General features: G+C 42.0%; 1 protein-coding gene across 1 annotated transcript in view; it reads left to right on the forward strand.

Annotated features, from left to right (window-relative positions):
- ARHGAP18 (Rho GTPase activating protein 18) overlaps positions 1–25,618 on the forward strand; it is a 730,387-nt gene that overhangs the window by 394,224 nt on the left and 310,545 nt on the right. The window contains exon 7 of the mRNA XM_085611821.1: positions 3,207–3,298. Within this exon, the coding sequence (XP_085467947.1) occupies positions 3,207–3,298 (92 nt within the window). The remainder of the gene's footprint in view (positions 1–3,206; positions 3,299–25,618) is intronic.

A 25,618-nucleotide genomic window follows, 5' to 3' on the forward strand; every position in this document is an offset into this window, starting at 1 on the left:
AAGTTTGTGCTCATATCGATTGGTGCTTATACATTTTTGCGCACTCCTTTGTTTATGCTCACATAGATTGGTGCTCACGTTGGTTGGTTCTCACATATATTGATGATCAAGTAGATTAGTGCTCAAAGATATCTGTGCTCACATAAATTGCTGTTCACCTATCAGTGCAAGTATATGTTTGAGCACATTCATGATTGCTCACATACATTGGTGTTTACATAGACTGGTGCTGACATACGCTTGTGTTCCCATAAAGTGATTCTCTCCTATATTTATTGGTGCTCACAATAATGTGTGGTTACTTAGATCGGTGCTCACGTTGGTTGGTGCTCACATAAGCTTGCGTTCACATAGGTTGGTGCTCCTATCTATTGCTGCTCATATTCGTTTGTGCTCCCATTTATTGGTACTCAGGATGGTTGGTGCTCCCATTCATTAGTTCTCACATATACTGGTGCTCACATAGATTCCCACCTATTCCTTGGTGCTCACATTGGTTGGTGCTCACATAATTTGGTGCTCAGATGCATTGGTGCTCACAATGGGTATTGCTCATATATGTTGGTGCTATTAGCATTGATTAGTGCTCACATGTTTGTGCGTCTATACATTGGTTCACTTGTTGTTTGGTGCTCTTATATACTTGTGCTTACATACATTTGTGTACACATAGATTGATGCCCACTTTGGTGGTCACATATATTTGAGCTCCTATATGTTTCTGCTCACATTGATTGTGCTCACATATTGGTACTCACATGGATTAGTGATTACAAATATGTATGACACCGTTATTGGTGCCCACAGGGACTGGCGCTTTCAGATGCTGATGATGGCATTGATACCCACAAAGCTGAAAGATGATAGAGGGAGGTTCCTACTCGCATGTGATAATGATTACACTCTGATTCAGCAAAAAGACACATATGATGTTCACAGTTCATGCGTGCAAGACACTCAAAGTGGAACTAAATCACAAATGTGCAAAAGTAGCCTCGTTTTCTCCGCATACACTAACAAGTTTGGTGTTTAAGCTCAATGCAGCTGCAATCACAGAGTGGCCCAAGCTCAGATAAAGCTGGGATGGTTTGTTGCCTGTGGTGACTACAGTACAGATGAAAGCAGGAGCGCTGCACTTTCTAAAACAGGTCTAAATAATCTGAGCCACGGCGAGAGGGGGTGGGTTTATGGGGTTTTCTCAGGTCATTTAGGACCTATTGTCTTCTTTTTTGGTTAATATAACATATTGTATAGGCACATTCCATTAAGCCACTTCTGTAACATGTTTTTGATTAAATAGTTATGCTAGTTTCCTCCAGCCTACTTTTATTATAGAATAACAAAATCAGGGTGTGGCTTGAAAAAGATCTGCTTTATAGGTGTTGCAAGAGACTGTGCATGTGCTATCACTTGTAAGAAAGACATTTTGTTTTTTTTACATGAAGTTTAGAGCCCTCCCATTGCTTGTCATTGGTGGGCTTCATCATCACTCGCATTTTGTTGCTTCTCTTTGGTTAGTGCACCTGGTATCACTTCCTCTTCCTGCTTTTTACCCTCCCTTAAAGCATGGCCCGTATCGCTTTCTTGCCCAGTGTGTGTCCTTCCACTGCTCACACTATACTTTGGAGGTACTTTTTCTTCCAGTTGCATTTTACAGGACTCCATAACAGTGAATGTGTTTGGTGGCAGTCTCCCTCTCCCTTCCCGTTGTTGCTTGCCCCATCGTTATTGCTTGTCCCATAGTTGTCACTTACCCTGTTGTGCTGGTCATGTAATTGTTGCTTGCACCATTGTTGATGCTTGCCCGGTCCCTCCTGCTTCCTTCCTGCGTTGTGCTTCTTGCCCCTTCCCACCTGGGTTGTGTTGCGTGCCTATCCCATCCCCCTCCAATGTTGTGTTGCTTGCACCTCCCGCCACTCCTTTCATTGTGTTGCTTGCCTCTTCCCCCCCCAATGTTGTATTGCTTGCCCTGATAACCTCCTACATTGTGTTGCTTGCCTGCATCCCTCCCGCCATAATAAAAGTGCTGGGACACGGACACTGGCCACTTAATAGCACTTTTTGCCTAACGTTTAGCCATTCTGCAGAGCAGTCACACAGATGTACAACATGGCTAAAAGACATTAACAGAGCCAATTGGTGAGACCTATTGGCTTTGGCAATGTCTGTTACTTCAGTAGTGTTGCTCCCTGCATTGTCATTGCACGATTAATGGGCCTCTGTGATGTACTTCACTCATCTTAGAAATATAGAGAGGAAGCAGATGTCATGCTGTGTATTTTTGCAACAAGGGGGTAATTTTATATTGGACCATTCTTTACCAGTTTGTGAAGCCCTGCTATTTTCATATGGACCCAAGATGGGTCTGGTCTTTTGTTGTCTGCCTAAATGCATAGTTGACCTGTGTGTTTTTCGTGAGATGGTTGTGTTTGTGTTTTGTATCCCCATGATTGAGGTGGTTTTGTATCATCTACTGAGCCAGTCTGCACCCAATAGTTTGTTTTTGTTTCTTCAACTGGATGTTTCCACTGATGTTTTTTCCTTCATGTTTGGGGGATTCTCTGCATATTGTCTCCTTGCCATTGGAGATTGTAGGGGTTGCATTTGCTCGAAGGTAGTGTTCTTTTGTATCATATATTCCAGTAACCTGCTCCAGTGGGTAACTTCTTTTGGATTATCTCAGTGGTATTGTGTTTCACATTGAGAGCAGGGGGATACTTTGCCTCAGTATATCTTTTATTTATGATTACTCTTAACTCCACATGGGATGTTTTGTTTGAGGTCATAAGGCAGACCTCTACAATCGGAATTAAGTTTTCGGTTGTGCTGGCCTCCAGTGGTACTCAACTCTTTCTGTGCTGGGAGTTTTCCCAGCCCATGCATACTGTTCTGTTTCTGCAACACGTTTGATTGGGTCAGATGCACTGGCAATGCTGTGCTGTTAGAGTTAAGGGCAGAGGCCTGTGCAGGGCACTCTGAGTCAGCTAAAAGGTCTCAGAAATACGGATGGAATATAAAAATGTTATGCTTTTGTCTACTAAAGTAGATTCCTTGCTGCAAAGTAATCCATAGGCAGATTGCTTCACTGAGAAAATCGTTAAGGAAAGTGAACTAACTGGTGTCTCTGAAATGGTGTTAAAAATATTGACTGTTTGCCTTTCGCCAACTGCTATCAAACTAACTCTGGTTGTCTTTTGTTAAAATAGACTACGGTCTCTTTGGAGTCCCCCTCTCAGTTTTGTTGGAACAGGATCAGCGGAAAGTCCCAAACACTCGAGTACCTCTCATTTTTCACAAGGTAGGATACATAAATATAAATACATATTTCTACTTTCTGTGTTGTATCGTCTACGACAGTGCGTTGCCATATGCACTGTTATTCTTATTTTAAAGAATATATGTTTAGCAACAAGGAAACTGGATCATGAGTCATCCCTAGTCTTCCTACATTTGCACCATCTGTCACAAGGTTGACATGATAGACCTCAGTAGCAACAATACATAATTTACATTCAGACAAGTAAAATAAATGCATAAAGTTAAACCTCTATTGGTTTCTCGTTTATGGGATACTGTGGTTTTATATTTGCATGGTACCGTAATTGACTGGACAGAAGCACCGATCAAATCTTCAACGTAGTTGTTGTCTCGTCAACAGAGTTGTCAGTTAAATACCACTGGCTAGAGAAGGATGTACGACCGAAAATATCTATCAGTTATATAAAAAAAAAATGAGTTTGAATTTCCACGTAACCGGACCAATGGTAACAGAATAAACACACACAAATCTCTAACAAAGCATTATTTCCAATACCTGATCAAATACAAAATATGAAAGAGTACAAAAGGCGCTCTTTATTGTCCTTATAAAAAGCCATTCCACAAACAGCTAAGAATCTGCAATTTTTGCATTTTTTAATTTTTTCTTAGAAGAACTATTTTGGTTCTTTCTGCTTCTTCAATTTGTTTTTCTAAAGCAAACCAACACGTGAGTAATTGAATGATTAATAAAAGAAAAATGTAATTATTTCTTTGAGACCATCAACAAACAGGAAGCACTATAAAGAGCTTGGAAAAAAATAGTAAGTGGAAAATGGTCTCAGCATGAGTAAAACTTAGCAATTTATCTTTTTGGAAAGAATCACATTTTCCACCAATTCTTGCAAAATAAAATAGTTTTGTTTGGACTAGAACGAATAAATATCTATTCCTATCTAAAATATTTTTTTCTGCCAAAATAGTACCTATTGACAGACCGAAGCAAACTTTTTTTTAAGGCATGTTGATTAGTAAAAGATCAAAGATTGTTCTTGGTGTCCTTCTCTTCCATACATGTCATGAGACTGGATGTAGAGTTTAAAAAACGGGATGGGTCATTTTGTCTCCTTGTCTCATCACTTTTCAAGTATATTAGGCATAGAACCGCACCATGATGGCGATGCAATACGTGTCGTAGCCTTTCACATGTACATGCTGTAGGCCAGAAATAATCAAACCAAGACTCACTCCTGCCTTTGAAGGCATAAAAGCCTCTACAGAAAGAAGTTAGATGCAACTGATAACCTCTTAATAAGCCCACAAGTTCACTGTGTAAAACTGCCACGAATTAAGGTCCATTCAACACAGCTCATCATCATAATCTCTTTTTTCGATTTTATAGATAAAGACAGGTCATTTAAAACATATCAGTATCATAGTCATTCATATTTTAAAACTCTCACCAGAAAACGTACAAGAGTAAAACAATTAAAAGGTGAATTCAATAACTGTAAAAAAAAACAGAAGGCTGGCCTAGCTTGGTTAAAATTGGACGTATAAAATTATGTCGCAGGTAACTATATTTTGGGCAAAACATAACCACATGTATTGTGTCGTTGATCGTGGTGTTATTACAGTTGCAGGGGGGCAAGTCTGAGTGTTTGAAACAGCCGCTGTTAAAAGGGACCAGCAGGTGAAATAAATGTAATCTAAAATAAATCAACAGACTGCTATGATGGCGAGGTATATCCCAAGTCAGATATGGTTCAATATTACTAACTGTTTTCAGCAGCAACGCGGGCCGCATAGAATGTTTTGTTAGAGCGACAGCTTCGCGTTCTGACCTGAGCTTATCAATGAGTGCAGATTCAACTCATTTACCATTGGTGCAAGTTATGCTTGTGGTGTTGACAAACCTATGCGGCCCCCTATATACCTCAGGCTACGTGCCACGTACACCAACCATGAAATCTGTAGGGGCTTATCTAATAGTAAGCTGTCTTGCAGTATCAGTCTGCTGAAACCAAACTCCTCCTTTGTCCAAATTGAGTTCCAGAGTTTTCATGGACTAAGGCGAAGCCGATCAGCTAAATAATCCACACTTAGTTCTTCATGAACAATTTTATAGGGTGCGCTTTGACCAACACCCAAGAGACTCCTTATAAACGTATTTTCTACAACTTGGAGTGGGGCCACCTGGCTGTATCCCCAGATTTCACTGCCATAACACAAAAAGGGGATACATTTAGCCCTGTAAATCACCAAAACCAATTGGATATGAGTGCACCCCAATCTGCTTGAAAAATCCATGACACCAAATATCTCCCTGCTAAAAGAGGAAACATTTGACATAGCTGAAAATTTCCAATGAAGCAGACATAGATGCCTGCTGAGATAGCATGCTTGTCCTTCAAATCGATAGGTGTACAAATATATTGTCACATTGACCTGTTTCCATGAACCGAGATATTTCAAAGTCACTGTGATACATGTTTTGTGTTTTTGTCTTTTTGTCCCCATACTAATGAAATTGAATTGTGTCTGTTGGTTACAAAAATTAGTGGAATGTTTTTAAGGACTGGTAATATGGGTGCTCTTCCGGAGGGATTGAAATTGCTGGGGGTGACAAGTGGGAGAAGAGAGAGTATGTTCATTTACATGTTATAGTTTTTAAATTTATCACTGATCAGTCAATCAATTTTTATTTCAAGATTTAGAACTCCGACTAGGTCAGCATGGAAAACAAATACAGTAAATACTAGAATGAACATCATAATATTAATACAATAAAACCAGTTACCCACACAGTGCAATCAGTTTCATTGTTTAAAAACAGAAATTATGATAGATCATTCAATACAAATTGTAAAAACGCTTAACAAAGTGAAAAACCTGAATACAATGCAGTTCATTGGGATGAGAGATCAGTAAATTTGTGGTTCCAGCTGTCCTTCGGGCATGATATTTTAGGGAAAGGGGTCTTATAAACTCACAGTGATACAACAGCAAGGTGGGATAAATAAATATGTTTCAATCCTGGACTCCATTAATGGTTTACGTATTTTTGATGTTCTATGCTAATTAGAAGTTAAAACTTTTAAAGGTAAAATATTTAGGCAAAGAGTCCAGAAGCATCTAACCTAATGGTCCATATTACATATCAACTATTGTTGTGGTTCTTTTTCAAGGTAAAGAAATTCCTCTCCACTTCAAATTTTAATTTGTTAGTGCAAAAAGTCAATATCAAAACAAAGACTTAAGTTAAGAGAGGCCTGCTGAGGTAAACCTTTTACTAAGCTACAAATATAGATGATACATATCCCTGATCCATTTAAAAAATACCATATCTATATTTAAGATTCCCATAGAACATGGACTTTTCTTTTTTTCATATCAAAGATCTCCTAACACATATAATTCCTTAGAGTTGAAGCCACTTCTCAGGAGACGATGACCTCGTCATACCACTCTCACCAGATCCTTTACAAATTAGATTTTTAACCCACATTCTAGTCTTAAAGCTTCAGTAGCCACTAAGGTGTTAAATCCCCAAAGGTTCCTTAAAATGTGCTATTTGATTTTATCTAAAGAAAACAATTTTACCACATCAATTAACTCAACCGTATAAAGTAAAATAGGCAGGATTTTACTGTGAAATTACAGAAGATGGCAAAAGTGTCTTCGTCCCACTGCTTTACAAAATGCACCCAACCACTATAGAAAGGCAGTCAAAACAAACTTTGGGGTCCCACCGTGGCTTCCGTTATGAGGCCTGGGAAAACATCCATGCATCGTGTGGCAGGCACTACATCGTACCGGACACGTGGTGCATGGATGTTTAAAAAAAGTATTTTCCCTATTGTGGCTTGTGCTGCATCCTGCAGCACAAGCCGCAATAGGAAACGTACATTTTCCGACCGCAGTGAAGGCGGTCGCATTGTAATTTGTGCAGTGCAACCTTCCTTGACGCTTGTCCGACCAGCATTGTAATGAGGCCCATAGTCTGTATAAAGCAAGCAGGACACCAGCGCCTCCTACAATATTCAAGGGGTAACCCAAACCTTTAATCAGGGGACTGGGTAGATCAAATAATAAAGAGAGAATAACAACGGTGTGAGCAGACAGCCCTGCTTCAGGCCTTTTATTGCTGGAATAGCAGCTGAGAGCCCCTGCTTCCCTCCTAACAGTACCTGGCACCAGGTACAGGAATGTAATACAATAATTAAACACAGTAGGGATCCAGGCGTGCCAAGTTTATACAACGTTTTCAATGGGTATGAGCAAATACCTTAATAAAAAGCTGTCAAAAAGTCAATAAAAGCGGCGTACACTAGGGCACCTCTTATAAATACATATTTTTCAGTAATAAGTTGCAGGGCTGTAATATTATCTGTTGTACCATGACTTTTCCTGAAGCCGGATTGTTCTAACCGTACAATCATTTCTTCATTAACCAAGGTGTTAAGTTGCTCTAATAGGCACTTAGCGTAAACCTTACCCACAGCATCTAACAGGGCAATTTGTTGGTAATTATTGGCAAATTGCAGTCACCATTTTCATATAATGGGACACTCCCGGTCCAAGATGGGGGCACTGTAGAGTTGGTTTAACAGTGTTCAAAAACTGGGGATAGTATAATTACCTAAAGTTTGGCTTCCCTTTTGATAACTGAGATCGGGACTTCATCTGCGCTCTTTGAACCAGATGTTCTCTTTGCACGGATTGAAGCCTCGATCTTGTCTGTGGAGGGTGAGTCATAACTGTCACTGACTCGCAGCCTAAGGGAAGATCTATTATGGGGAATTCATCTCCATCATTAGCCGTGTATAGCTCTGTGATAAAGGTACCCCATAAATTTTCCCTAATGGGAGAGGGGCAAGACCTCACTTTTGCCCCACCGCAGTCCACAATAATTTCCCCAAATTGTCTCATATTTTTTGTGAATGTCAATTTGCATTCGAAATCCAGTTTTTTTAGACAGCTTACCCTCTTCTATAGGTTTATTAATCCATCTCTTTCCTTTGAAAAAAAGATACATTGATTTCTAATCAGCCTATTTATTTATTCATAGTAAGGAGAGGAAAGTGCAAGGGCCTATGACAGTGGTTAATTTGTAAAAAAGTAAGTGCCTGGGCTCTCATCAGGAGGCAACTTGCACCAGCCCATTTCTCCTGTTAGTGCCACCTAGAACGGAACTAACTACGAACGATGAAATTGGGGAGAGGATGTGGCGTTATTGCCAGAGCTGCCAACTTCGTAGCTGTGGAACCAGGGTCGAGTCTCAGAGTCGGTTCAACATCCTGTGATTCTGGGGCAATCACTTTATCTCACCGTGCCTTCAAAATGTTTGCAGTCAGTTGGAAACAGAATATTGAAGTAGAGATAATAAACAATACGAAGACGAGGCCCTAGATACAGTGCAATCAAGGACGATAGTGAATAGGAGCTACCAATAACTTTATCATGCTACCATGTCATACTGCTTATGTCAGGAGGCTGCAAAAAGCAGTGTCGGCGCAGACTGCACAACAATTTATTAAAATATCTGGTATCCAAAGCATTCTTCAATTCAGGGCTCTATACATTTTGCAATTGGGCTATACACCTTGAGATTTCAAACAGGAAATAGCCATGCTGCTGACCGATCGACAAGACAAAATCTTATAAGTACTCTTGCTCTAATGTACAGGCTCTTGATATGGCCTGGGAACCCCATTACTCAAGGCAACAGGATTTCCATTTTACCATCACACAAACTGGTGATTTGAGCCTTTAACATTACTATTCAAGTACACCTTTCCCGCTCTCCCAACATTCAATTATTCAATAATTGCAATAGGTTTGATGCAACTTATAGAAAATAGCACCTTAAGGGAGGGGAAATGATTAGCATTACATTGATAATAACGTTCCGTTATTATTATTTAGTTTTTTGTATTCAGCTTGTCGTTGAAGCCAGGGTAGGTTAGGTCAGGCAGGGCTGGACTCCCCGCGTCACAGGAAGAAGGACTGGTGGCTGCACCTTAAGTGTGCATGAAGGTTTGGCTGACTGACTCGGGACAGCCAAATTGTCATGCACACTTTGCATGTTCTCCACTCAGGCTGCATTTCAGCCTGGATGTTGAACATGCTAACCTCCCTGTCTGAGTGCCAAACCTCAGCGCTCAGAGCAATCACAATGCTGCTGCAAGGCAGCGTTGTGATTGGCTGGGAAAGACTGGGAGCCTGGGAGCTTCCTGCCGCAGAGAGGAGGACTGAAAAGAGGCAGCAACCGGCAGTCTCAAGGTAAGTGCTATTTTTATTTTTTTATTCCCCCGCCCCACCACCCCCGTTTGACAGCTGGCGCAACTGATGAAGAGACCAAATGTAGGACCAAAACAAAGTAATAGAAAGATCAGCTGCCACTGTCCACCAGCAGTCTTCCTGCCATGGTTTACAACAAACACACTTTAACTAAAGAAAATACATAAACGGAAAATAAAATGTTTAAGAAAGAACTATGAATCATTTTTAATACTTTTTAGTGGGTATTATACAAGCAATACAGAAGAACTCTTTTTAACCTTCTGCAACTGATTTGTTCTCGCCAAACGGATCATAATAACACATGAAAAATACTTTTTCATACCTATTGATAGTATCTGTTATGTAGGGAATATAAAAGAAAAAATAAATGAGAAATACAAAATAAAGTCTCCTATGTCCTCGAAGCTCCTTCCATAATGAATTAGTCTTGTGCTAGTGCTGTAGATACTAGCCTGATAATTGCAGGTATATTGAATCTATTATTCTAGGAATAAGCTCCAGATTTCTTCAAGCAGTTACATTTAGTCACCATAGAGCCCATCCAGTCTTCATGCGTAGGTGAAGACCACATCTTCCACTTTCTATGGATGCATAGTTTTGCCACTGCATGTGATGCAAGTATAAGTCTATCCAACTTTTTGTGGTTATTCTTTGTCATTCGTGTCATGTAATATCGCCAGTTGTGTAGAAGGGCGAATACCCATGTTACATGTCATAGCCACAGCCTCTACATCTAGTGCCAACGTCGTTTTGCAGCACCAGCAGCACCAGCACTTCAGCATTTGTTGCATTTTATGTCTGCAATTTGTAGGGAGTATAGAGCTAGTCTTCCAGTATTCTGAAACCTCTACATCAAAGGTGGATCTCTCTAAGGAATTGCTAGCAATAAAATGTAAAATAGCAAGAGGAAAACAACCTGGAGTGGTTCATTTGCAAAACAACTGCATGTGTAATATACAGCAAAGACCACGGACCTCTAAGATTCAAAGTTGCACACATTTCTGATTAGCAGTGTGCAGCTGCATTTATATCCCTGATCCTGTGAAAGTATAAATGCTCAATTTCGAGGCAGAGAACGAAAGGAGAATTGTAAAGTAAATTGACTAGTCCAAAGAACAGAAGGATGGCAGAAGAGATAATCCATTATCTGTATCCTCTAGTAGGCATTCCAGAGTGAGACCAGGTATTTCACCGTACTATGCTATCAACCAGGATATCCGCGGTCTTCCTCTTGATCTTGGCAATACGCCAGAAAATAATAGCATAAGAAGGATAGACAAGAGGAATATAAAATGATTCAGTTGTGGTTCACCACATTTTCTGGACATTTATTCAAAACGTCCGCAACAGAAAATGCAATGTGCAAACAAGCTTACCCAGCAGAGCATTCTTTTTAAAGGGAATGTGTACTACTACTGCAGCTGCTACTACTACTAAAACACAGGCCAACAATTCTTTTTATGCTTTTTGACCATGATCCTATTTGTGGTTCTTATAATGCCAGTGGACATGTTTGTTCCCATAACTGTTGTCTCAAGATTGTTCAAATGTATTCAACAGCAACCCAACTCATCTTTCTGAAATATTCATTACCTGGCTAATTGTTATATTCTTTAGTTTACCGCCCCTTTCTCCACCATGTTTCTCCTCCTTGATTAACATTAGTTTCCCCTCTTTCTCATGCCCTTTGGTTTAATCCTTGTGAGGTAATCTTACTTGAGAATGTTGAGCAAAAGTGACCGTTGGGAGAAAGGACATTTGTAGTTGTTTTGCCTGAGTCCTTGATGGTGTATTTGAATAAACTTATCTGTGGAGAACCTACGGCGTATCTTCATTAATCACATGAATCTCAACTTATAGAAAATAAAAACATTTTTGGGACATGGGGAGGGTCAATGGAACTGGACTTTCATGCTCTCTTTTAGGTCAAAATCCACATCTGGTTTGTAGTGCTAATTTTTTATTCCTATCAGCACAATTATTTTTGGGGAAAAATATATTTTACTAGAGAATAGACATTCAGTGTGCAATGAAAATAAAATGATACTATACAGTTTTTTGTTAATAATGTTTTTTTAATTAAAAATCCACAGTGTCAAAAATACATCTAAACATATATTCACAAATTAATACAGTAATAATTCAATTCATTTTCCTGTACAACCCAAAGTGTCGGACCTCGAGAATAGCTAAGCTATACAACCCAAACATTTTGCAGCTCCTTCCCTTAGTTACTCATTGACATCAGTCCGCCATATAATCAATCATTGCCCCCCAGACCAAAATACCAATTTTTTGTTTCCTGGGCCTTTTTACAGAGTACAGCCTAAATTCCATATTAAAGGTATTCTAAAACTTGGCCCGCTACATTTCAAAAGATGGAACCTCACGCTGTAGCCAGAAGGATGCTATAGATATTCGTGCCACTGCCGTGGCAATACAAATCAAATAACGAAATGTATACATTGGCATCTCTTGACATAAACTCCCCCCCCCCCCCCCCCCCCCCATCCCTAACATCATCATGGAGGCTCATATTTTTATAGCTATTCCAGTAACTTCAGCTAAGAACTTTTCCATGCATCTTATCAGAGAGTCAAAGTGAAGCACAAATTAAATATGTGAATGGATATCCGCGTTGTCTGCCCCACATCGAAAGCATTTCCCATCGTTTTTACCCCCCATTTTGCCATCTTCCCAGGGGTGTGATATAGATTAAATAAAGTTTTATAATGTTGGGATTTTAATTAGCGGCCAGAAGTACCTCCCCTGCAATATCTATCAATTTCAACAGAGAGATCGTCTATCCCCCAGCCAATCTCCCCATTTAGAGTTATACTTCTCCAAGTCATCTAATCGTGTTGCTAGCAATATTTTGTTCAGAGAACCAATCCTTTCCTGACGTCTGACAGCTTCTACAATCTCATACGATGTCCTAGTGATTGGGTGTTTGCCTAAAAAAATCCCTTATTTGTAGAAATGTGAAGAATTGGGTTTTAGATAAGTGATATTTATCTGTCAAACATGAGAAAGACAGGCAAACCCCTCCAGGTTGATAGAAATCCCTGATTCAAGTTATTCCCTTCGATCTCTAGTTGGCTGCCACCTATTCCCAGAAGATCGAAGGCAATTATCCAACAGCAGCTGTGGGTGTATATACAGATATCTCAGGAATCTGTGCATTTTTTCGAACAATATTCCAGACTTTATAAACTGCTTCCAAAACCTTGAACCGGGTTCTTTTATAGTAACTACCATCAATTCTCCTAAATAAACAGTTATTACCTTCTGAGCCCAAAACCATCTGATACATTGACGGACCCTCGGCTGGATTATTAACTTCCCCTCTGGTCAGTAAGATGTGTATATTTGATAACATGCATGCGTAATAATATAAGGCAAAGTCAGGGATCGACCATCCCCCTCTCTCTCGAGGCAGAGTCATAAAGCGGGTGGCTCTGCGTGGTTTCCCAGGAGCCCACATATATCTAGCACACAGTGATTGTAAATATTGAAGTTGACCTTGAGGTATTTCCAGTGGGGCTGCTCTAAAGAAGTACATAACCCTGGGCAATATGTTCATCTTAAGAACATTAGATCTATCTACCAAGGAAAGATGCAGGCTCTCCCATCTCTCAAGTGATAATTTCACTTTACCTATAATATCCCCCCAATTAACTGCAACTAAATCTTTTAGGCAGGTCCGGATCTTAATAAACAAGTACATGACTTCTGCGACTTCTCTGGGGTCATTGATCAGCCTTTGAGTTGTGCATTTGAATCTGGGTTTTAGATGCATTAAGTTTATAGCCTGAAACAGAGCCAAACTCCTGTGCCAATCGTTCAATTTCAGGCAGCGCCAAGTCAGATTAGCTGTTACGATCGCGATATCGGCATATGCCGAAACACAAAAACAATCCTAGTGTACCTTAAAGGGTATAATTTGGGTGCTCCACTCTAACATATTTATAAAAGGGTTAATGTAAAGCGCAAACAAGAGAGGGGAGCAGGGACATCCTTGTCGTGTACCTCTGGAAATCTGAATTGCCTCTGAAAAAAACCCCATTGAATTTATTTTAGTCGTGGGTGATTGATATAGAACCCGAATTGCCTTAATAAATCCCTGGCCAAACCCCATTCGCTTTAAGACTCCCCAGAGGAAGTCCCATGCCACACGGTCAAATGTTTTTTCAGCATCAAGTAGGATCAGTCCTAAGTCCCTAGATTCTACATGAGCAATAAGTAAAGTCACTACTCTATTGATATGATTCACAGTCCCCCTTCGAGGAATAAAGGCGTGTTGTCTTGAAGAGACTAGGGGTGAAATAACCTTCGCCAGCCGAATGGCAAGAATCTTAGCGTACATTTTTCCGTCACAATTATCCAGTGAGATCAGATGGTAAGACCCTGGTAGATCAGATGGTTTATCTTTCTTTTTAAAAATAATAATATTAGCTTCATCCCAGGATTGCGATGCCTCCCCTACTCGTGCTGCTTGAAAAGTCGCAAGCATATCGGTCTTGAGGTCTTGGAAAAAGGTTTTATAAATGTCTAGCGGGAGCTTGTCTGGGCCTGTGGCTTTTCCGGTGGCCAAGCTGTTTATCGCTTGCTCTAATTCCGCAAGATTTATGGGGCTATCCAGACTGTCAGCCTCCTCCTGATCCAACTGTTTCCACAATGAGCATGGGAGTCCTCGGTCTATAAGATATTGCCCCGCATCCTGTCCTGTATAAAGTTCTTCATAAAAATCGAAGAAAACCCAAAGAATCTCATGTGGGTCATGTACTATGTCCCCCATAGCATTCTGCACTCCGGTAATTCTTTGTCCCGCTTCCTTTGAACATAAATTCTGGGCTAAGCATCGCCCTGTGGCCTCCCCATATTCATAGCATTCTTTTTTATAATTCTGAAATTTTAATGCGATTTCTTTACACAATATTTTAGTTTTGCTTCTAGCCAGACTGGTTTGCAGCTCTGTAATATTACTACTACCAGCCCCTATCCCACCGGCCAAATTCTCTTCTGCTGTTTTAAGCTCGTTATATAGCTCCTGCATTGCCAGTCTGGCCTGTTTCTGTTTATGGAGTCCAAAGCTCAAAATTTGTCCTCTAAAGCAGGCTTTGAATACATCCCATACAACTCCCCGTATTGTGGAATGTCTGTTGCTCTGAAAGAAATCTTCTATCAAGCCCTGCATATGTTCGATAAAGGCCCTATCCAAGAGATATTTCCTATCAAAGGTAAAATCTCTCGAAGTTATGCATGTACCGAATGCTGGAATATCCAGCACTACTGGTGCATGATCCGAAGTGATCCTTGGATATACCCGTATTTTAATTCATGAGAAATTGAGGGGATGCAAAAAAAGAGTCAAGCCGCACCAGCTTATAATACGGATAAGAATAAAACATATATCCTGGGTCATGTGGATATAAACTGCTCCAAACGTCCATCAGACCATGATCATTCAACAAATGATAAAGAGCCTTAAAGACCCTAGGTTTCCTGCCTTTATAATTCTGACCACAAGATTGAAAATCCATCTTACTTAAATGAATATTGAAATCACCACACAGCAATAAAGGAGTAGGCCATTGTGCCAATTCCTCATTCAAATATTCGAGAACAAGAGCCTCATCAAAGTTTGAGCCATATACAGTACACAGGGTGAATTTCACTCCCCCAGTACACATTCTAATATAGCCCAGCATCCCTGGAAATTCACCAATATACGTCCTGTTATTTGGATTGCTGCTCGAGCTAAGATCGCCACCCCTCTAGTCATAGTTGATTGCTTTGAGGCAGCTAGTAATACATAGCCCATTTCTGACAAAATGTTCCGTTTTCCCCATGATACGTGTGTTTCTTGTAGACACGCTAAATCAAACTGCATCACCCGGAGCTCTGCAGCCACTCTTTGCCTTTTATTATAGTTGTTCAATCCACATGAATTTAATGTACAAATTCGAAGTCCTAGCTTAGACATAAAGTCCACATAAATCCCCACAATTGCTTAAATCTGAAATAACATATTTACAAAATTCTCAGAATTCTCAAATCTTCAAAGATACTGTGGATTGTTTTTCTTTTTTTATCCCCACCATCCCCCCAAACCCCCTCCCGACTGCCTAGCCCCCCCCACTATCCCAGACCACCCCCACCCTCTCAGCGAGGCTTTAGGATGGATAGTCCTAGCGATGTCGAGCCCCCGCCCCACCGATTAACCTCCCACACCTATATATTGCACCCCATATGAATCAGATAAACATTGCCTAAAAAATAGCACTATATAAAAAGTAAAGAAAACAGTCAATGTGTTGAATCATTCTTTTGACAATAAAGACAATAATGTTGCCTATAGGGTGTCACAACTTTTACCATAGCAAAAATAACCAAATAATAAAAAAAAAAGCCCATAGCGGCTTATATCTCATCACATCAAAGTACAGAGAAAAAATATCTCATGATACAAGCTAGGTATGGCCCTGTTATGTAGCTGAGCTAGAAGAGTATTAGCTACTTATTTTCAAAGGGATTGTAAAAACTCTTTGGCTTGTATCTCAGAGGTAAAGAACCGAGTGTGTTCTTTGTACAAGATTTTTAGCTTGGCTGGATTTAATAAGAAGGCTTGAGCCCCTTTGGCCTGAAATGGTGCAATAAGCTGGTGCAATTGCCTGCGTTTTTCCACCGTTTGATGGCAGTAATCCAGGCTAACAAAAAATTCCACCCCTTTCCCAGCTCTCTTTCTATCGGGGCGAGCTTCGCGGCAAGAAAATTATTGAGAGAGATCAAAATAGCTCTCGGTCTAGTTTCTGCTCGACCAGATCTTAGGCGTAAAGAAAATGGAAAGCGGTGTGCCCTTTGTATCTCCCTCTGCCAATCCTATTGCGTGAGTTCAGGAAAAGCCTCAGTGAACAGGTCGATGATGAACTTACATGAATCTTGTCCTTCCGACCCCTCGGGAATTTGGAGGACTCTCAGGTTCATCTTCCAGGCACGAGATACGAGCTTCAGCTTTGTTGATCTTTGGAGTGAACTCCGTGCAGGTCTTGGCTATTTGGCGTACTGAATTTTGCAATTTACAGCAGGAAATTTGGGTCTTCTGGCTCTCCACACGCACCTCCTCCATATGAATCATATTTGTCTGATACATCAATTATAGTGAAACGTTTTCTGGTAATTCTGCGGCTTTTGCCTTAGGTAAATCCGTATTATTGCCACCCCTGGTGCTGTTGTCTAATTCTGTTGAGAAAGAGTAGTCCCATTGAAGCGCATTCCCGCCATTATTGACATCTATCTGATTAGCACCTTCTCTTGCACCTTCTCTTGTCTCCAGGTTCTTGCGTATTGTTCGAGGTCTGTCAGTTGACTAGTCCTCTCCCGAGTCTTCCGGCTGCGTGTTCCTACAAACGATTGCTCCCCCATCAAATAAATCGGTTTGCAACACTCCATTCACTTCTAAATCTTCATTAGAAGATTATGAGTGGTCTGAAAGGGAGAAAAAAACGTTCCCCAGAATCCACCTCCTTCATAGAGAGCTTAGCACTTTGACTTATCATCGCTTTACCAGTACTTGGATCAGGTTTTTCACTGTTATTGTCGTTTGGTGTATATAATACCTCCACATCACCACTGGTTGACGCAGTACCAAAGTTAGACAATTTATTTGGCAAACACAGTAGGGGGTCCTGCATAAAGCTGCTTCATTTATTTGCGTGCCATCCTGACTATATACCGGGACATTTCCTACATCCTGAGCAGCATGAGAGGGCTGCACTGATTTTTTTTTTCCTTTCTCAATGAGAACAGCGGAGGGATAATGCGCTTACCGGAGCGGTCTTTTAACGTCTTATCACCTATTCCGGCAGTATCCTTCTTGCTTACTCTCCCATTTGTGTTTATAACATTCTTGCCAGCAGCCATAACAGCTCCTGTTGCTGTTCCTATAGCCGCAGCATTGCCTGGAATGCGTGTTCTTCCTCTTCCAGCCTTAGGGGGCATCGCGCGTTGAGCACCACTTTCCCCTCTTAGGCTTCCGTTACCTACAGCCCCTGTGAGATGCCACCACAGCCGGTTCCTCAGAGTGCTCCCGTAACCACCGCAAAGCCGGCAAATCCTCAGCGCCAACACCGCGGCTGCAAAGCCGAGCATGCCAGGAGCACTCGCCTCAGCGATCGTCAGACAGCGCCGTTCTGTAAGTGCCTTCCTCTCCTTTCAGGTTATCTCCGTACCATAGAGGTACGGGAGTCCGGGAGTGCCAGCTCACTCGTCCGAGCTAGCGGACGCCATCTTGCCTCGATTTGATGATACTATACAGTTATTGAACAATAACTTGCCATTCCTCTCAAATATTGCTAATCATGTAGAGACTGGTCAATAAAATATTGTTTAGAAATAGTGTTAGCAATAGCTACTTAGGGCCTGATTTAGATCTTTGCAGACCTTGTCCGGCCACTGCTTTTTCAATGGTTTCTCAGCCAGCCTACTTGGCAGTTCACCTGTCCTATTTAGATGTTGGTGAGTCTATGCATGAAAGACCTCCTGAGTCCAACCGGCTCCGCCAGGATTGTTTGACTGCATTGATTGCATCATAGGCAAAAGCGGCTGTTGGAGGGTGTCCAGCCAGGATTACGTGAGCTAATTATGATGTGCCATTCCATCGAGGCAACTGTATCTGGAACACCTTCTACCTTGAGTTGGCAGAATCAAAACAAATGGGGCAGAAACCTAACTTTTTTACTGTTTCTCACTTCCCTTTCTGTCTTGAACACCATTGTCCAGGTCCCTCTTTTGCTTCCACTACTTCACCACAATGCAAAACCCCTCCGTTGTCGCCGGGATCTAAGATAAACTTCTTTGACAATTGTCTTACTATGTATCGTTTGTTGACAACTGCTATAGCCTCCTGTATTTGTAAATTGCTCTTGCATGCAATTTGTTTGTTATGTGTAATGCAGGCATGTTAATTTGACAATTTATCAAGGTAAAATCAACACACCTGTATTGACACTTAAAAACATTGTGTTGTGGTACTTGCAGTGGTTAAGTTGTAAAAACACAAGTGCAGGGCTCTTTTCAGGAGGCGGCTTACACCAGCCCATTTCTAATGGTAGCACCATATAAAACAGAACCAAGTGCTAACCATAAACGTGGGGAAAGGATGTGGCATAATGGCCAGACTTGCAGACTTTGGAGCAGGAGAACCAAGTTTGAGTCTCTGTGTCGGCTCAACATCCTGTGAATCTAGGCAAATAACGTAATCTCCCCTTAGATTAATGTGTCCTTAACTGGTGCACATGGAAAGCGCTGGTGTGGATGATTAAGTGCTGGTGCTGAGCACCGTAAAACACAGGCTCAAATTAAGCACTGGGTGCTTGTTTGTTGTGCTTGTGGGGGCTGTGGGTGTGCATACAATAGTGTGTGTGTGTATGTTTGTGTGGCATGTAATATGTAACTGAAAGGGGCATTACACATTACCAACATATATTTTTGGGTGAAAATACAACATATATGTGCATTGGCACACAAAAAAGTAATACTTACCAGTCTTCACTTTACCTGGGACTCACTCTGTCAGCAAACCGCCGCTAGAACAACATCATCACAACAGCGACATCTAAATAGACTTGGTGTAAAGGCGCCGACCTTACGGTGACTGTGTACTGTTAGCCAGTATAGGAGTCCGCTACATCTACATTGGTGCGCCGCTTATGTGATGGGGAAAAAGTCTTTTGATGCAGGTGGCCATTCAGACAGCACACATCTAAATACGGCGGGTGGAACTCCTTCGGTTTGACAGATCTAACTCTGGCCCTTAATGGTGAATTATTAACTTGTATCAGTTAAAACTGCAGATGTGTACATATGAACCCCAGCTTGTTGTGAGTTTGGAAAGGAGGAATGGATAATCGCATTAGCAAGCCATTAGCGCTCGCTGGACTGCTTAAAAATAAAAGCGCTGGTACCGGTTACCAAGTCTGCATGCTACCCTATAATCAAGTGGCTAGATATCACAAAACCATCAACATCTACCCCTGAATTCGCAGAAAACCCTGGAATGTGGTTCATTATTGAGCAGCCCTACTGGACATAAGCCATGTAATTGGTTTCAATTACCATTTCCCAATATGAACTGGCCAGTAACATCACTTGCTTCCTCTCCATTCATCAAAGAATCTCATTAGCCAAAGCCACTTGTTGTAGGTACTTGTTGACTCTAAAGTACTCTATTCTACTTCAGTGGCAGCCAGAACAATGAAGAGGTGGTGGGTGTGGGAGGTGGTGCACGCTGGAGGTGTTAATAATAAAAAAACTTTTTTGAAAACACTTACCTGGAGCTGCTGTCTGCCTCCCACATACCGCCTCATCCTTCCTGCTCCCAGGAGGCTCTGGGGCAGTATTAGACTCCCAGTGCAATCCCCTCACTGCTCACATGCTATGAGAGCAGTGTACGAATTGGCCTGAGTGGGCTGAAAAGATGCTTCGCTCTGACCAGGGAATCTGTGCTGTTTCTCGAGCCCGGCTGTTCAATGCATCCGGGCTGAAGAAACCTAAGTGCACATGTGTGTTTGGCTGGCCAAACACACATGTGCACTTAGAAGTGCACATAGCACTTCTCTTCCCATGTCCCGGCCCACACCTCTCTTCACAAGCTGGCTCAGAGCCAGCAAATGAAATATAACATGATAATAGGTAATTACAAGTTTAGCCACCCCCCTATTCATGAGAAAAGTTGAAGATCATTTTCACTTTTGAAACTTCCTGAAAATTGAATTGTTAAGACAAGTCTTGTAAATCCCCCTATGGGCCTTGCTCAGTTATGCTCTGAGAATCATTGAATTTGTTTGGCGTCCTTGACTTGCACTCTGAGGATGGCCTAGTGAGTCTAAGCAGTGTAGTAATATAGATCTGTTTCAACAAGGCAAGTTTCAAAAGGTAATGGATGGATGAGAGAGACGGCATCCACACATACATTATTAACAACCTGAAACCTATTAGTTTGGTGATCTGATCACATACCTGTCCAAGAGATCAGACAAATATTTGCTTAGTGAGTTTGCAATAACCCTTCTATAGTTAAAAGGCACACTCACACAAGCAACCTGGAAGGTGTGTCATCATATTGGAGCGGTACAAAAGGGGGTGGCCTGGCTGAAGACGGCTGAAATGCCAGAAACCGGTCCTAGGAAGCTTGTTTCCGGTCCAGGGAAGGCATGGCTTGGCAGTTCGGGCTGGACTGTTCCCATGAGGCACAGGGTCAGACTGATTTGCATATGGCCATGTCTGAACTGGGGTGGCAGAGTGGGCTAAAGAACGGTGATGGATCAAACCCAGATCTGTTGACTGGGGGTGAGTGCTTGCAATGTTCAACACTCCGTCCATCATTTCCTTTGGTTTTTGCTTTGTTTGCCATAAGTTGGCAGGGTATACTCCGACGTGAGTCCCTTGCTCACTTTGCCACTGGATTCAAGCAAGCCTGGCTGAAGACGGCTGAAATGCCAGAAACCGGTCCTAGGAAGCTTGTTTCCGGTCCAGGGAAGACATGGCTTGGCAGTTCGGGCTGGACTGTTCCCATGAGGCACAGGGTCAGACTGATTTGCATATGGCCATGTCTGAACTGGGGTGGCAGAGTGGGCTAAAGAACTGTGATGAATTAAACCCAGATCAGTTGACTGGGGGTGAGTGCTTGCAATGTTCAACACTCCGTCCATCATTTCCTTTGGTTTTTGCTTTGTTTGCCATAAGTTGGCAGGGTATGCTCAGACGTGAGTCCCTTGCTCACTTTGCCACTGGATTCAAGCCAGCCTGGCTGAAAACGGCTGAAATGCCAGAAACCGGTCCTAGGAAGCTTGTTTCCGGTCCAGGGAAGACATGGCTTGGCAGTTCGGGCTGGACTGTTCCCATGAGGCACAGGGTCAGACTGATTTGCATATGGCCATGTCTGAACTGGGATGGCAGAGTGGGCTAAAGAACAGTGATGGATTAAACCCAGATCAGTTGAGTGGGGGTGAGTGCTTGCAATGTTCAACACTCCGTCCATCATTTCCTTTGGTTTTGCTTTGTTCGCCATAAGTTGGCAGGGTATGCTCAGACGTGCGTCCCTTGCTCACTTTGCCACTGGATTCAAGCAAGCCTGGCTGAAAACGGCTGAAATGCCAGAAACCGGTCCTAGGAAGCTTGTTTCCGGTCCAGGGAAGACATGGCTTGGCAGTTCGGGCTGGACTGTTCCCATGAGGCACAGGGTCAGACTGATTTGCATATGGCCATGTCTGAACTGGGATGGCAGAGTGGGCTAAAGAACAGTGATGGATTAAACCCAGATCAGTTGAGTGGGGGTGAGTGCTTGCAATGTTCAACACTCCGTCCATCATTGCCTTTGGTTTTTGCTTTGTTCGCCATAAGTTGGCAGGGTATGCTCAGACGTGAGTCCCTTGCTCACTTTGCCACTGGATTCAAGCAAGCCTGGCTGAAAACGGCTGAAATGCCAGAAACCGGTCCTAGGAAGCTTGTTTCCGGTCCAGGGAAGACATGGCTTGGCAGTTCGGGCTGGACTGTTCCCATGAGGCACAGGGTCAGACTGATTTGCATATGGCCATGTCTGAACTGGGATGGCAGAGTGGGCTAAAGAACAGTGATGGATTAAACCCAGATCAGTTGAGTGGGGGTGAGTGCTTACAATGTTCAACACTCCGTCCATCATTTCCTTTGGTTTTTGATATCTTAAATGAATACATGAAAACGTTCAAATACATACAAAATGGCCCATTGCATGTACATCTCTTTTAACTATGAACTATTTGTTGAGCCTGTCACTTTCAATGTAAATGGAGTCAGTTATAAATTCAAAATATCCCATATTAACAAGAGCACCCTGAGTTTGCAGAGAATCACTGAGCAAGGTGATGGAACCGCAGAGAGGCTATATGTGTTTGCTCACGCAAACGAGAGACCGAAGATAATTACCATGGATGCCTATTACCGGGAGAGCCATCCATGCAATGAGTGCCTTGCCTAAAGGGAGGCAGATGTCCTAGAAGGAGCAGCTGATGTAGTTTTGGTGGCGGCCATGTTAGCTGTTTGAAGGGTGTGTGTGAGTAAGATAGTTGTAGTAGAATGAGCAATGTCTGCAGTTTAAGTGGCGCTGGTGTGTTAAGAGTGTTGTACTGACATCTGTCAGGTTGCCGTCAGCTGCTGTTTGCTGGTTAAGTTACATTTGCATGATAAGGGACTCTGTGTTAAGTGGATGCGTGTAGCTTGAGTGACGATAGTGCATTGTGACTGTTGAGACATCTCCACGTCAAGCAGCGTGAACAGAGCCAGCGAGCTGAGAGACATTTGCATGGTGAGGGTTCTCACGTGCAGTCTGCTGCTTGAGTGACATTGGCACATGGGATACTTCCGGGTCGCGGCATCATCGGCCACTCCATGGGTTTGTGTGTTGAGGCACCTGCACATCAGGACCTAGCGTTCTCTGCAGATCAAGTGAGTGACATTTGCATGTTGATGACTCACTGTGTCACTAAATTAACTGATGGAATAGAGGTCTGCTTGTTGAATGTCGCTGGTACATCGCACGTATGCAGAGTTAAGCCGATCTTGCTCTTATAAGTGACGTGGGTGTTTAAAAACGTTTGTGCAGCATCTGCGAGCTTCGTCGAAACCGATCCACATCTCCATGATCTGGGGTGTCTCCATGGTCAGTAGTGTCTCTGAGGCCTCCCTGTGCTATTGTGCTAGTTTTAACCTTTGCTCCAGAATGTTACCACAAAGGAGAATATAACAAAATAAACACTCCCAGACACTTTAAACATGCCTATTTCGAAGGGAAATACTGTGCTAAAACAGTTTCCATTGATTTAAGGCTGTAAAGGAACGATCACAAGTAAAATAAGGTGCCGCAACATTGCCTTTTTTGTGCCGCTAAATTTGCTTTTTTGTGCCACTTAATTTGCAAATCTATGCCGCAGTATCCTGGGGAGTCTGAATAAATATGTGCACTTAGCACATGTACTTTGTGTTTTCTAATAATACTAATGTAAAGTGTCGCACTTGACATTACTACTGAAGTGCATTCATTGTAGGATTAGAGACTCATATATACACTGTGTGCCTTAACTGTATTAAATTATATATTTCATAGAAATCGGGTCAATACCATCCTCACACAATTAAAATGTATTTAATATAGAAAGGAGAAACACTTATGTAATCTGTGCACTAATATTGTAAAGCATTTAAAAACACCAATTCAGTAAATAATTAAGACACAACACAAAATAAAAATCCAACACCAATTTATAAAAATAGGAAATATTTTTATCTTTTAAATGACAAAAAAACAAAAAATAATCCACTTAAGGGAACCAGAGATATGATTTTTTAAAGATTCATCACTTTCTAGTGCTTAGAAACCAACAGTGCCCCTTTTAGTCATTGTGTTGCCTCTGACAGAGACACATTCACCTTTAGCAATTGTTCTGGAGGATCTCTCACCAGTCTTGTGCAGCCCCCTCCAGCAGGCTGGTTCCTGTTAGAACTCCTTCTGGAAGTTCTTCTTGCGGGTCCCAAAGTATCCAACACACCATCAAAGGTTCTGAAATCTCCAAGAGGGTCCTTGAAAGTGTGAGACTTCAATTCCCACAATCCACTCGAACAAAACCCTTACAAATCCACTGGTAGTACTCCATTGTGGTGATGTTCTAGGTTAGCTCTGTTAACCTGTAGCTTGCAGGGAGTCCGCTCTTTAGTCCTTATACAGCAAAGTAATCCACAGGCTGGTAGTTGCAGATGGTGCAGAAGGTGCAGTCTTCAGAGTGCAGGCCTTTGGAAATGCACATGAAACTTCCAGGATGGCCCGTCTTGCTTTCTTAAGTTTCAAGCAGCAGATCTGAGGGGATCTGCCCTTCTCAGATACTTATTCCAACGTCTCTGGGTCAAGCAGAAGGTCACTCCTGTCCAATGGGCTGCAAGGTTCCACCAAAAGGTCTGACCACTTCCTGCAGAGTGTGGCAAAATGCTAACCCAGAAACCACTATTCTTCCAAAATTCAATATGTCGGAATTTTCAGCAGGGAAGGAAGAGCTGGCTAAACACACCCCTAGGATGGCTAATCTACATAGTCTCTCCCCCTTGCATCTGCTCATTCCTTTCTTAAGCCTAGCATCTGGCTGTAGGTGAACAAGGTAACGTTGTAAATGACACTGGGGTCCTCCCCCTACTCTTGAAGTCCATGGTTTATGACTCCTGCCCCTGCTCTGGCATTCCTATTCCCAGCAACCTCTCCCCCCCTGTGATGCTTCCTAACCCCAGGGGTCATTTATCACCTCTTCAAAGCAGCCAGGCTGACCCACTTATCTCTGACCAATCAAGGCAGAGCAGCACAGGGTTGAAATTTGGCTTACAGACAAATAAAAGTCTTATAACTTCTTGTCTGTACATTTTACAATAAATTTAACAATACCATATTGTTGGATTTATCATTACCATTCCACTGAGTCCTTTAATCCTAGTTTTATGGCTTTTCTTTCTCCAGTTATTAACCAATATCCTTTTACAATGTTAACCTATGGCATGGGATTTGCAATGGGACAAGTGACTTGGGTCATTTATCCAGCACCAGGGCTTATAAAAACATATTTTATAAGTACGCTACATATATCTACAGGACTCCCACCCCAGGAACACCTAAGGGAGACTTTAGGGGATCTGAATATGAAAGGATATTGCAGATCCTCCCTCTACAGTGCTCCTACCACCAAAGTCAATTTTGGGCAGCTCTTTATCACAATATGGGGAGTGAAATGTGCAATTTCATTTTACCCAGGGCATATAAAACTTTCATAAGGGTCCACCTTATAGATACCTGAACCACCCCTGGGAAATAAATTGGATTCCCTGGGGGTACCTAATATGCCCAAACATTGTAGGTTAACAATGTTTAAGTGCCCCAAACACAAAAGTCGAGTTTGGGCACAATTTACTTTTTAAAAGCAGTCCTGTAGACCAAAGCCACTTATTAAACTGACCTCAGGCTTCAGCAGTGCACACATACAAG

This window comes from Triturus cristatus, chromosome 6, assembly GCF_964204655.1.
Source record: "Triturus cristatus chromosome 6, aTriCri1.1, whole genome shotgun sequence".
Taxonomy (NCBI): Eukaryota; Metazoa; Chordata; class Amphibia; order Caudata; family Salamandridae; genus Triturus; species Triturus cristatus.